The 13,919-nt window shown below is 46.8% G+C and overlaps 1 protein-coding gene across 4 annotated transcripts in view; it reads right to left on the reverse strand.

Moving 5' to 3' along the window:
• Nucleotides 1–397: 397 nt before the first annotated feature.
• The window catches only part of SLC4A3 (solute carrier family 4 member 3), a 45,907-nt gene continuing 32,385 nt past the window's right edge, over nt 398–13,919 (reverse strand). For 3 of the 4 annotated variants that reach the window (XM_081170196.1, XM_081170195.1, XM_081170198.1), the window contains 12 exons: nt 12,914–13,098; nt 10,862–11,078; nt 10,339–10,563; nt 8,741–8,889; nt 7,291–7,485; nt 6,902–7,108; nt 6,091–6,180; nt 4,714–4,880; nt 4,018–4,271; nt 3,457–3,626; nt 3,005–3,178; nt 398–2,741 (listed from right to left, as the gene is read on the reverse strand). In XM_081170196.1, coding sequence (XP_081026322.1) covers nt 2,664–2,741; nt 3,005–3,178; nt 3,457–3,626; nt 4,018–4,271; nt 4,714–4,880; nt 6,091–6,180; nt 6,902–7,108; nt 7,291–7,485; nt 8,741–8,889; nt 10,339–10,563; nt 10,862–11,078; nt 12,914–13,098 — 2,111 coding nt within the window. In that variant the 3' untranslated portion in view covers nt 398–2,663. The remainder of the gene's footprint in view (nt 2,742–3,004; nt 3,179–3,456; nt 3,627–4,017; nt 4,272–4,713; nt 4,881–6,090; nt 6,181–6,901; nt 7,109–7,290; nt 7,486–8,740; nt 8,890–10,338; nt 10,564–10,861; nt 11,079–12,913; nt 13,099–13,919) is intronic. The other variant, XM_081170197.1, reaches the window with a different exon arrangement.

A 13,919-nucleotide genomic window follows, 5' to 3' on the forward strand; every position in this document is an offset into this window, starting at 1 on the left:
TGTTAGTTTTTGCCTCAATATCATGAGCTTGATAGTGAGACCTTGAAGAGACACTGTCAGCCAGACATCAGTTTGTTAATATGCTGGACTGAGGCTTCAGAAACATGAGAGGTTCCAGCAACAGGGATGTGTGCACAGGGATGTGCATTTTCTAGAAACAGACCTAGTTAGCAAGCTATGCCTCCACACGGCCTTATTGCTGGAATCTCTCATGTTTCTGAAGCCTCAGACCAGCATACTGACAAATGATGTTGCCTTACGTTAAGAATACATGTATCCATGTCATGCTAGGAAGGGCCTACCATACTCCAGTTTGTTCCTATGATCCTACTTAAGTGGCTATTCCTTCCTGAGTTGTCTGTTTCTGGTGCGCAGAACAAGAACCCAGGCGCAATGCTCCAGTGAAGGGTTTATTGGTGCATATCCATTTCTATTACATTCAGAGGAGTCGTAATGCACAGGCAGAGTACCAGGGACTTTGCCCCCAACAGTTCAAGTTTCCTAATCCTGGCTATGCAGGGCACAATGGAGGTCACTGTCTATGGGTGGGGCAGGCTGGCAGCCAGCTGGGAATGAGTAGAGGAAAACATTTGGCCTCATAACTACCCAGCCATCAGCAGGCAGCCCCTGAGGTAGGTGGGGAGGGACAGCCTCCATTTTATAGACAGGGAACAAGCAATGGCCCGGAGTAGTTCCATGAGCCAAACTCTTAAGCCACAGCTGGCACATTTGCACACCCCATTATTCCATATACGTAATCTAACAGAACAGATTTAGCTACAGGACATCACAGTGTAGAGTCCCCATGTGATGGCCCAGTGGGAGAGCAGCTCTTCGAAACCTTGCACTGATGGTGTTTGTGCATGTGCTCAACCGCATGGAACACACCACCTGTGCAGTGCCCAGGACTAGATACATGACATTCACCAATGAAGTACAAGGGAGCACAGTATTCTGTTTCTAAAAATCAGATTTGGTGACTGAAACAAATGTATATTTCTGTGAAATTTAGTCCTATCACAAAAATCTGAATTTTCTTTATATGGCAGTTGAAGGGAAATATGAAAATAGCAGGGTTTAAGAGTACAAGAAGGCAGCTGATGATGGTGCTGGGGGAGTGGTTGTGAGGGACTGAGGAGGAGCCAGGAATGGGAGGCCACCAACTTGGAAATGTCAAGGGATGAAGAGAAGCCCCAAGTGCTACAGACGGCTCATACAGCTCATATTGTGGCTCAATGCCACAGTGGCAGAGTACCTCAGCCCTCCTCGAAGCCATCCCCATTCCAGTTGCCAAGGCCAGGCTAGGGGGTGGCCTCCTGGAGACTTGGATCTGGTAGTGAATCTTGCTCAAGCTGGGGCCACTACAAGGCAAGAACAAGGTGAGAAATGCAATAGCTGTGCGGAGGATGGAGAATAGAGCAGGAGCTGTGAGGAAGAGGCTACAGCAAGAAACAAGATGAAGCTGGAAATACTGAAGGAGGAGTTGTAGTCTGAAGCACAAAGTCTAGTATAATAGGTAAGAGGTTCTGTTATGTGATGAGGCAAATACCAAAGGCCAAGGTGCCAGTGTTTGTACCTGGTGTGGCTTTTTGCTGCTTGCCTATTACACTGATGTTGGGAGTTCCTGTTTTCCACTGGGCCTGAAGAGGGCAGTGAGCCACAAGAGTGGTGTCAAATCTGTGTGATGATTTCCTGACCGAGAGATGATCATAGTCTTCATTCAATCATTAGGTTAGCTGTTTCCTGGTCTCCAGGTTATGTTGGCAAGTTTTACCTGCACTTCCTTTTCTTGTCTGAGGGGTGGAGATCTACTTCACAAATCACTGTCTACTCTTTGGGCAACCTTTACGGCTGTCCTGAGAGATGGCGAGAACAGGCACAGCACTGTGCACAAGGAGACACATGTGCACATGTATATTGCACAAGTACCTGCATTATACTTGAGAGCAAATCAGGGTGCATAAGGCCCTTGCTAACTTACCCAGCAGTTTACTGGCTTCAGCAATCATCACTGCCATTCCTCAAATGGAAGAGGTTCAGAGTCTTCTGTGGGCAGGAAATCTTAGCTAAGGACATCATTCAGAATGGCAGGTGGACCACAGGCTGTTGAATGTTCATGGGCACAGTCATGGGACTGAATGGCAATGGTTCAGCATGGAGAGACCAGTTGGTGCATGTGAAATCTCCCACCCCAGGAATCTGTTGGCTCTGCCTGAATGCTATCAGGCTTGGCATTTCTGGCAGGACCTAGCTGCTCTTTTCCTTTGCTGGCCTGCTGCTTTTCTCCCCTTAGCAAAACAGTGCAGTCTACTTCTCTTCTTAGGGGAGGAGGCTAATGAGAGCTGGCTAAGGTACCTACTCTGGCCTACGCATGGCACAGCACCAACACCAGCAAGCTCTGCTTGGGGGAAATGCGGGGTGGTGGTGCTGGCCCCATACTCTCTGTGTGTCCAGAAGGCAGCATCTCTTGTGCTGCTTGGCCCAAGCTTCCTTTGTGGCCTGGAGCTTCCTTGAAGGGCTATGACACAGCTGCCAGTTGGTCCAGGCCCACAATCATTTCAAAGCCACTTCAGGTTGGTGGTTGTTCAAGGAAAGCACAAGGAAAGAAGGCTTATCCCATGAAGCCAAGGGAGTGCCAGGGCCAGTAGACACATGCCAACTTCTCACACAGGCATGTGAAGCTCATTGTACTCATCCTGCCCATCTTCATCAAAGTTTGGTTCTGCATCCTCGGAATCCAGCTGCAAGTGGGAGGAAAGGACAGAAGAAAAGAGTTAAGCAGCCATTCAAATACAAGGTGGCACAAGTCCATCTCTTTTTAAGAGCAGAGACCTCAGAGCACAATGAGTCTACAGGCAGGTTTGGGTGGTCTCTGGGAGAATTCACAATGTGCGCCCCCCCAAGCTGGTTCTCCAAATCTGATGCATACACTTTAGACCAATGGCTGAATAAGGACTGGGACTCCCATAACAGTTTAAGACATCAGGCAATGGCGTTTGCTTACCGCTTTGAGTTCTCTCTCATGGAAGAAACGTGGCAGCAGGAATCGTCGCAGGGGGACTGTCATGATCAGGACAAATGGGAAAGCCAGCGATGCCACAGTGGATTTCACCACCCACAGCAGCACGATGCAGGCTAGCTGGATGCATGTGAACAGGTTCATTCTCCAGGTCTTCACCTAAAGGTAAGCCAGCCAGATGATGCACCCTTCTTTGGGCAGCTCTATTTTTTAGCACTTGACAAAGTGCCAGACCTTCAGTGTAATACTCCATTCCCTTCTATGGAAAGCTGTGCTTGGTACCACTCAGTGAGTGGTTTGCTCCCCATGCCAGTCAAGCCAGCCACTGCATGCCTTTCCCCTGTCCTTCCCCATCTTTATTTTCAGGCCCATCTCAACTTGCCACCCACTGAACTTGCCACCCCTTTCACCACTCCCCACTCCCCCAGCGCACCTACCTTGACAACATAGACATGATCAGGATGGTGCTTGGATGGCATGAAGATAAGGAGGAGCCGCTCATAGAGCTGAATGCCAGTCAGTGACGTCACACCCATATATAGGAAAATCCCAAACAGCACAGCCAATGGGATCTGGCGTAGTACATTCCCCATCACGATGGACAGGCCTGAAGAGCAGGATACAGTGTTGCATTCTCTTTCTACACACAGGTACACCCATACTTCACGATCAGAACATGGGGCAATGCCTGACATTGACACACATGTACACCCCTGGATATATATTGAATGGGCCTGATGCTTTAATATAGAGACACAGAACTATGGTTAGAAAGAACAAGGAGATTTGCAGGCTCACTGTTTTACTGTATGTGTCCACTAGTTTCATGGAGCCATGTTCCCACATGCTCCACCCCACCACCACCACAGTATGCCACAAGTAGAGAGTGTCACTACACCACAGGGAAATGAATGCCTGCATAACAAATTCAGGTTGCTCAAATGAGCTAAGATGCACACAACCACCTCAGAGAACAAGCTCCTCTGTGTGGACCTCACCAACAAGGCCAGCGATGAGCACTCCTGTCACACGCTGCTCCTTCACTTCCTCAATCTTTGGCTTCTCACCAGGTGCAATGGCCTTGCTCATGACTGTGAGGGCGTTGACATGGGTGACTGAGCGGACCGTGGCAGCTGTGAGCCAAGGCAGCCCAAAAAGGGCACAGAGCCCTCCCATTGTACCAATGAGCAGCAAATCAAGGTGGAAGCCGGATCCCTTTATCAACTTCCGCTCCTTCTTGCTGACAATCAGGCTGCAAAGGAGATAGGAAGGGAGGGGAGCAGAACAAACATGAGTTTCAGTGACCAACGTAACAGATTTTAGCTGTAGCAAGGGGAGTAGTGGCACACAGTATTTTGAATTTATTGTTATTAGTTTTTGCAGCAGCTCTTTCTAATTGGGAGACTTGGAAGAATCAAAGCATGTGGTCAGCAAAGGGAGCATACAAGACAAATAACATGCATCACACTATAGAAAAGACCTCCTGGGAGCTATGGAAACAGTAGACAGCAAGGACAAATGAAGTTAGGAGCCTGCTGTCACATCCCCTCAGAAGGGGTCACTCTGTCTGTCCCCTTGATTCTGACTTCTCTTCCCACCCAACACCAATGCCAATTATTTAATTTTACTTAGCATTTCTACAGGGTGATAGGTACAGAATGAGCTGGCCCCCAGTGTGGAGGCCTGGCACTTACGTGGTGATCTGGGTTTCCATAAAGATAAGGATGAAGACCAGAAGTGCAGGGATGGCAGAAGCAAACATCATCCACATGGGAAACACCTGGTTGCTTCCTAAGGGATGGATGAACCAGCCACGCTTGTTGGGGGTTGTGACTGACAGTACTGAGGGAACATTCAGCTTCTGTGGTGACAACATAGAGGAAAAGACATCAGTCTTGTTTTCTGCATGGAATAGATATCATAATCAACAAGAACTTTATTACCCACCCTTCACCAGCAGGTCCCAGTTCCATTAGGAATGCCACAGAAAGCTTGGAATGTGCTGTTCTATTTTGGCATCTATGTCAAAATCATGTTAATTGGACATGCCTGTACTGGCGTATGGGTGTATGTCTTAATGGGTCTCAGATGCATTCACTGAGCTTGCTCAATTCCCATAGCTGCTGTGGTACACCTGTGCACTGTCTGCAGTGGGCTCTGCTTCTCTATATGTATATAATGATGGGTTGTGCAGTCACACAGGGGAAATGTGGCGGGGATGCAGAACATCCGCATTGCTTTGTAATACAGTGGTACCTCGGGTTAAGAACTTAATTCGTTCTGGAGGTCTGTTCTTAACCTGAATCTGTTCTTAACCTGAGGCACCACTTTAGCTAATGGGGCCTCCCACTGCTGCCCTGCCGCCACCGCATGATTTCTGTTCTCATCCTGAAGCAAAGTTCTTAACCTGAAGCACTATTTCTGGGTTAGCCGAGTCTGTAACCTGAAGCGTCTGTAACCTGAAGCATCTGTAACCCGAGGTACCACTGTATCCCACTTCCCTTGCTCCATTTCTAGTTTAGAACACTGATCAGGGATCACAGAAGTTTTCACATGACAGATTTTGCATCTTTTCTTGGTGGTCCTCAACAAAGACTGACGGTCCTAAACACAGCCCCATTTTGAAGTTACTGCAGATTAGAAGGAATCCCAGCCTAACATGATAAAACTACCAGTTGTAGATAGCAATTCTAAACTACAGCTTGTATGCACACTAAAGGCATGTATGCCTCTCTCAGCACAGCCACCACAGCCAACCTGAACACCCTAGGCCAATATAGCATCTGACACTATTCGGAAGCCCAGCCAGACATGCATTCTGTCCTTAAGTGACTATACATTCCACAGACAATCCCGCTAGAGGTAACAGGGACACATTCAACAGTGTAACTCACGGAATGGCCTGAACTGGATTTGTTTCCTGTTTAGAAGTCTTGCTTTCATGTGAAATTTACACAGATGCTGGCACCCACATAAACAATGGAAGTCTCAGATTAAAGTCCAAACTCTTTGAAAAACACATGTCCCTCATACCCACTGGGTGGTGAAGAGTTGGAACAGGCAGTACCTACCTGGGTATATGTATCAGTGATGGTATAGTCCACCAGAACCATGACAAGGATAGAGATAGGGATTCCAAAATCTCCAATGATTCGTCGGGCCTACAGACCAAGCACAGGAGATGAAAGTAAGCACAGGGCATGCTGGAGATGTTGCTGGGTGCTGAGTCCAAAAGACCCTATCTGGTCTTTCATCCACTGAAGAATTTCTCACCATATGACTCTGCCTGAAAATGCTTTGTGATGAGGTTTGGTATAGTAGAATAAAGTTCCTAAAGGTGATGCTAAGATGTCTGACCCTTCTCTCCACCACTACACTGCCAATCCCTGGCCACCTTATATGTCAATCATATGGGGATGCCAGCCAGATTCAAAATGGTATCTTGATAACATTTGGGCATGCCCCAGAGCAGCCTTCCCCAACTTGGTGCCCTCCATATGCTTTGGGCTAGAACTACCAACATAATTTACTATTAGCCATGGAGCCCAAGGCTGGTAAGAGTTGGAGTCCAAAACATCTGAAGAGCACTTTGTTGAGGAAAGGTACCCTGTGGAGTGCCCAGCTGAGCCTCTGCATTTCTGTGGTTGAACTTCAGCATCCTGGGGGAAGTAATGTACCTTTGGCCTCCGTGGTATTGACTAGAGCCAGGCTCTCTTCATAAAAAGCTATGCATGGAAGGGGATCAGAACAATATCTCCACCTATTATTGCTCTTAGTACAGGGGGGGGGAACCCTGCTTCAGTGAACATGTAGAATGGAAAGGCTAGATGTCTGTATGGGGAAATGCCACCACACTTCTTGCTATTTAGGCCTTAGCCTCACCTTTCCTCCTAGGAAACGGCTGTTCTTAAACTTGCGCATGAAGAAGGCAATGAAGAAGGTTCCCAACATGAGGATGAGGGACAGCAGGGCAGTGTTTGGCTGCATCTGAGCGTCAAGAGCCATGGAATCAGGAGGCAATGTGCTGCCATTTAGATCTCTTGGAAGATTTGGCGGGTAGAACCTCAGTAGTGGGTGCTCTGTAAATACCTGGGAATATAGTGACAGAAAAGAGGACACTTACAGACAGCCATGAAAGACGGAAGAGTTGTTCATCTTCCTACTCAAGGGTGGTGTGTGAGAAGTCATCAATAACCCACAGTTTGTCTCATAATGCTGGCACAGAGTTGATACCAGCAGGCCAGCCAGGCAGATCCAGCTCCAAAGCTCACCTTGTAAAGTTTGTAGAATGTTTCATAAATAAAGATGAGGGAGATAAGGAAGGCAAAGATCTCCTGGGTAAAGGGGGAGATGTATCGCACCAGGAAGCTGCCCTCAGCGGCCACAATGATGAAAATGAAGACAATAAGCCAGAGGCCAATCCATACCCGGCCTGTCAGATACTCGATGCCCTGGCTCTGGCAGAACTGCCAAAAAAAGAAACAGAGGTGACAGAAATAAGAGAACTGGCTTGAGCATGTTTCCCTTCCATTCTTTGCACCTTGGCTCATTTTGAAGAGCAAGTCTGCACAACATGTGGCCTGCTAAACTTTGCAGACTGTTATGTATTTGACAAGCTCACTGTGTTTGCAGTCCCAGGAGGGCAATACAAATAGAGTTTTAGCGCAGCCCCTCTGGGAAGTATGCAAGCCTGCAGTTGAGGCATTATAAACCCCTCCTGGTTTGATGGAGGAGAGGTGCCAAACAACCCAGCAAGAAATGGAAATCATCAGGCTTCATCCTCTGTTCAGTTACATGGTCATCAGCATCCAGTGTCTTGAGCTACCAAAACATTACCAGGCTATTTTGAGGCACATTTGAGTATTATCTACTGTACTGCATACCCATCACCAAACACTTTTGAAATTTGTGCTCAAGTCTTGCCCCACCATAATTGCCAAACCCTCTTGAAGTAACTCAGGGACACTCTGTGGGCAAATTCCTATGCAAGCAAAGATCAGAAATGCCCAAAGCAACAGAAATAGCAGCAGTGTTGGCCAATAACTACTCTTTCAGCCCACCATGAAACATTGAGGCAGTTGGGCCTCCTTGGTTAAAGCAATGCATGCATCCTGTATCATTAAACTGAGAGCACATGCTCCTACCCTGTGCAGTGGCGCTTTCTGGTATGGGCATAGCATTTCCTCAACAAGGATAATGTAGGCATATTGTTTAATAAACCAAATAGCCCTATTCACAGGCTGCAGAAGATTATTGTGATGATTTGAGAGGGTGCAGAAGATGATGGGGATTATTTGAGAGGAGTCACCTTTCAGCATGGAGTCAATTCCAGCCTCGAAGTCACTAAATTATGTTATTACCTAAGCAGTGTGGGATGAATATGTAAGCAGGAAATAAATCCATTTGTGTACAGCGACTCCCATGTAGATGGGAACACAAACCTCTCATTTTCAGGTGATTCCACTGAGGTAGTTAAAACCCCATCCATATAGGTGAAAATAAGTTAACAAAAATAGTTTCTCACACAGTTCTGCCCCCATGTCATTTGGAATTTTGGTGACACCCTCACCACTCAAGTAATGTGTGAATTAGGCCAGATTTAAGCCTTCTAGTGTCCTATATGGGCACTTCATAAGCAGTGCACAGCAGCTTGCAGTATGTGGGACATCTGCATGTGAAAGTGGCAATGTAGAACCAAGGAAGACACCAGTTTACAGATACCTTGTAAAAAGCTTCTTCAAAGACCAGCAGAGGCCCTGAGAAGCCAATGACAAGGAGAGGCTGGGCACTCAGCAGAGAAAAGAGCATGCCCAGCACTGAGGTGGAGATGATCAACTCCGAAACGCCCATGAGACCTTCTGTCTTCTCACCTGTAGAGAAAGAGCAATGTCTCTGGGACAAACTGCAGAGTGGCAGACAGAAACATGTGCCCAGCTCCCCCTGGTGGGTGGGGCTCACCACAGGAGAAAACTCATAGCCTTTTCTCTCAATTGCCACTGCCAACGAGTCCCTCCATGCACAGATACGCTACTGTTGAATAATTTTGTAGAACAGGTAGGCCAAGGAACCTCAACATGAGCAAATTCCCTCATATTAAATTCTAAGAGATAATTTCCATCACAGAATGCATTCCTGTACAGAAATACACCCTTGTTAGAGAGTCCAGCAAGTGATGGGAGATATATTCTAGCTGCAGAGATTTTGAATCCTCTGCTTATTTCAGTTACCTTCTTGGAAGTGTTTGCACTGGGTCCCTACCCATAAACATGGGGGGAAAGGAACAGAGTTTTCTGAAGAGTAAGTGTCCTAGGGAGAATGGTACCCACCCTGTTGGAGCAGGGTAAACTGATGTCTGGATCTACCTCTAATATGAGAGAAAAGTGCAGAATGTAAGTCAGTGGATATATGACTCTGTTACAGTTATTATTATTTTTATATTATATGACATCTTTAAAAAATCATTTATTTCTTTACATTTATATCCCACCTTTCTTCCATAATGGAACTTAAGGCAAGATACATAGGATTCGCAAGCAGAGTCCCCCATCCAGGAACTGATCAAAGTCAGACCTACTTTGCTTTAGCAATATTGTTGCATCAAGTGCTTAAGAAGTAATAAATACATTGGTGGCCATGAACACGTATAGAAGAATGGATTATGGGTAATTGGGCTTAAAATACCCTCAATCTGTTCAATAACAAAGGGACAATTCTTCTCACCATTAAACAAATTCTTTCTCCTAACCCCAGATGGTTAAGGGCTAGTGCCTGTGCACTGTTTTTTGCTTTCAGGGATATGAGCACAATGTCCACATGCAAGCCTTGGCCCCCAGCATTTTGGTAGGTTACAGGAGGCCATTTTGATCCTTACTGATGTTTCTCTGCAGAGATTTGTTGAGACCTTCTCCTGTCCTACACTGGCCTCTGCCCATCCAATTTAGGACTCTGGGTTGCGTGCAAATTAGCAATATTGGGGAGTGACTATTAAGAGTAGTAAAATGCTTTTATTGTTACCATAGAGAACAGGAAAGGAACATGCATAGACTGGAAAGCCCCAGAGCCAGGCAAGAGTGCAATGGGACAGAGCCAAACCCATCTGAACATAGCAAGAGCCAACTGAGCCCACCCACTTGCCAGCAAGGGCACAGGCACAGGCACAGATGAACCAGTCCCAGCCACTTAGCCAGTATAAGCACAGGCAAAAATTAAACTAATGTGCTCAATCTCTTGGGCAGCCTAGCTGAACAGGAACCAGCTTGAGCAAGGAAGTAGGGTAGGGAAGGGGAGGGGAGGAAGGAAGAGGAGGGTGGACTCATTACCTAGCAGTCCCCCAAAGGTGATGGCGGGGGAGAGAGCAGCGAAGTAGATGAATAGCACAGCTGCGAGGCACTGGCTGTGCAGGGCATCTTTGAGGTCACTCAGATACTTGGGGTACCTGCGCTTTATGTCCCGCACCAAACCACCAAAGACAATGCCAGTGCGCTTCAAAGGGTCATCCTCCTCCTCGCCTTCTTCCTCCTCCTCAGCTTTTACCTCACAGATCTCTGGAAAGACAGGAACAGAATGGTGGGGGTGAGGGGAAGGGAGAGAGAAGTAGACGCAAGATACCTTCACACCCAGTGCCAGCCTCCAGCATCCCTAGACAGGGCGGACACAGGTTCCTCATCCCTGCCTACTCCAACTTTCAGAAAGTTCCCCCTCCCTCAGCATCAACAAAATTGTGCTGTGTCTCTTTTGAGCTGATGCAGAGGCAAGACATGGACTGTGCTAATCCTTCCTCACCCACCCTACCCAGGCCATGAAGCAGAATGGCAAGGTACAAAAGGCAAGGAGAGAAGAGACCTTTGGCTTCCTGAACATTCCCTTCTTTGATGGACTTCTTCTGGTCCCGCTCTTTCCTTTTCCTCAGCAGCTCTTTCTGGAAGGTGGCAATTGACTTGAGCAAATCCTTCCCCTCCACTTCTGATGGAGGGATGACAATGCTACAGTCAAGGAACTCATTGATGGCATTGAGCAGGTCCTGGCGGTCATCTGCCATGTAAGCGGCTTCATGGAAATGCTGTCAGCCAACAAGGGAAGATGGTCAGTCAGGCAGAGAGCAGCCCATCACTTATCCTCTGTCCTCCAGTATAACATTGCCTGGTGATGCTGTCTCAGACCTAAGACGAGCTCATCAATCTACTTTCAAAGCCAATATTATCTCAGTGTCATCATAGGACCCTGTAACTCTCTTCTCAGTTCAGATTGACAGCTGTATTAATTCAGTGCCATCGCAACAGCATATGCTCCACCTATCCCTGTTCATTTGATTCCTGTCCTGGCATATCACCATCACTATTTTGCCTTTTGGGGGAGATTGTTGGGGTGCTATATATATATATATATATTGGGGGAGATTGTTGGGGTGCTATATATATATATATATATATATATATATATATATATGGTAAAGGGACCCCTGACCGTTGGGTCCAGTCGCGGATGACTCTGGGGTTGCGGCCCTCATCTCATTTTACTGGCCGAGGGAGCTGGCATACGGCTTCCGGGTCATGTGGCCAGCATGACTAAGCCGCTTCTGGCGAACCAGAGCAGTGCACGGAAACGCCGTTTACCTTCCCGCCGGAGCTGTACCTATTTATCTACTTGTACTTCATGCTTTTAAGCTGCTAGGTTGGCAGGAGCAGGGACTGAGCAATGGGAGCTCACCCCGTCACGGGGATTCAACCGCCAACCTTCTGCTCGGCAAGCCCACCCGCATCCCATATATATATATATATATATATATATATATATATATATATATATATATGGCATTGTTACTGTGAGCATGAGCTCACTAAATCTAATGAAATTTTTATTCAGTGGATATCCATGTATTTTTTTCTTGGTTGTCTATGCACAAAAGTATACAATTTCCCTTCTATTCTCTCAATAACAGTTTATCCAAGTGTGAAATATTGTTGAATGTGTTTGACTTGCATCTATTCCATCCTATGAACAGTGGGATGCACTGTAAGATTAAAAATTGCAATACTGTAACGTGATTTTTTTAAGGAAGATGCTATGGTCAGTTTGCTAGCATACCTTCTTCAGAAGCCAATTCAGGACAGAGTATTTCAAAGCAAATAAAAACAACTTATAGCAAGTGGGGAAGAGCCTTCAGAAAAATGTTTGATACTTAGAGGAGTGTGTTTGGACAGCATGGTGAAGGAATGCACCAGTTGAGCTATTTGGGGCATCTGAAAGGGCATGTCCACCCAACACATTCCTCTTCCCTGGGTTCTATGTTTTAATGTGCATCAGAAGTCCTTCCAAGGGAGCATTTCTTCCTCTGTGCAGACTGCACAGCCCATGCATATTTACAGTTCCCCACATCCCCCATGCTGGCAAGTCAGGGGTCGTGTGGGCATGCATAAATCATTAGCAGAGTATTCAACCAAAGGAGGAAAATGGCTGGAGGCAAAGGGAAGAGGGTTCATACACAGAGCAGTCTGTGGTGCAGAAATACTGGATCAATTGGCTGACAAAGGTGGTGCCAGAGGGGCGCAAACATCCCCTGCCTCCCAACCTGCCCCTGCTGCTTCCCTGCCCTCCCTGTCCTCCAGAAAACTACTCAATCAGAGCAAATAGCAATTCGGGTGTTTTCCTGATTGACATTTGCTCCAGTTTAGCACTAAAGAGTGGGTTTTCCATGGGAAAGGAGCATAACAAGCAGAAAACCACTCAGACCTGTGCTTTTTAGGCATGGAACAAGTCTACAAACCCTTCCTGACTTGTGCTCCCTTGGCATTGTGCTGCGTCTTCATGATGTTCCCTTTCTAATGCATCTTTCAGCACCTTTGCTGCTACTCTTCTCGTGTTTTCTCCAGCCTGAACCAACACTCAGCTCCTCACCTTGTCTGACATGAGAGTGGAGATGGAACGTCCGATCTCATGGTAGTCCATGTTGGACTGGCTTGGCCCCAGCAAGACAAAGATGAAGCGAACAGGGATTGGGACTTCCAGGACTGACTCCAAGAACACAGCCTCATTCAAACGGACAAAAGCCATTGTTGGTTGCTCAAGGAACTGAACACAACCTATCAGGAAGGGAAGCATAAGACCATGATGATCAGTGTGGAAGCAAAAAGCTTCTGAGATCAGGAAGCATGCTCCAGGTTTAGGGAGACTTGGCAAAATGACACATATGAACACACTTAGGGCATGTCCACACTTCCCCTTGTCCCGTGCTTTCTAGGCATGGTTGCAAGTGGTTTTGCATTTGCCCCACAGCTTTCCCCTGGAAAATATGCTTTTTATGGCTGAACTGGAACAAACAGCAGTCTGCAGAAAACCCAATTTCCTTTTGGTCCAATTCAGAGGTAAGCTGTGGGTTTTCCCAGGAGAAAGTGGTGGGGCAAACAGAGATGTGGATGAGCCCTTAGCTGCAAGTACCACCTGGCAGTGCCCTCTCTACAATACCTGCTAACAGTGGGCAGTGTGAGTAACACAGGATGCAACATCTGAGTATGCAGAGTTTGAGGTTACTGCCCCATTCCCTATTTTTGCAGAAGTGGGGAAGACTGCAACTGAAAAATGACATCTCCATTAATGAGGTGATCTTGATCTAATTCTGAAGCCACCTCAACAAAGCCAAGGGCCAAATTCAGAAGCTTCTCTGGAGTTTCCTCCATCCATACCACAGCTAAGCAGAACCTACTAGAGAATTGTCTTTTCACTATCAAGAACCTCTGACTGACCTAGAAATTCTGAGCAGGTTTACAAGCAATCCTATACTTGAGTTGCTGTAACTGAGGGGCTATAGGACCTGACAGAAGCTCGATTATACTGGCAAAATGCAAAAGATGCTGCTGTCGTGACAAGCACAGCAGCAGAACACTTCAAATATGCTGGCCAATAC

This window comes from Podarcis bocagei, assembly GCF_964188305.1.
Source record: "Podarcis bocagei genome assembly, chromosome: 1".
In the NCBI taxonomy this organism is placed as follows: Eukaryota; Metazoa; Chordata; class Lepidosauria; order Squamata; family Lacertidae; genus Podarcis; species Podarcis bocagei.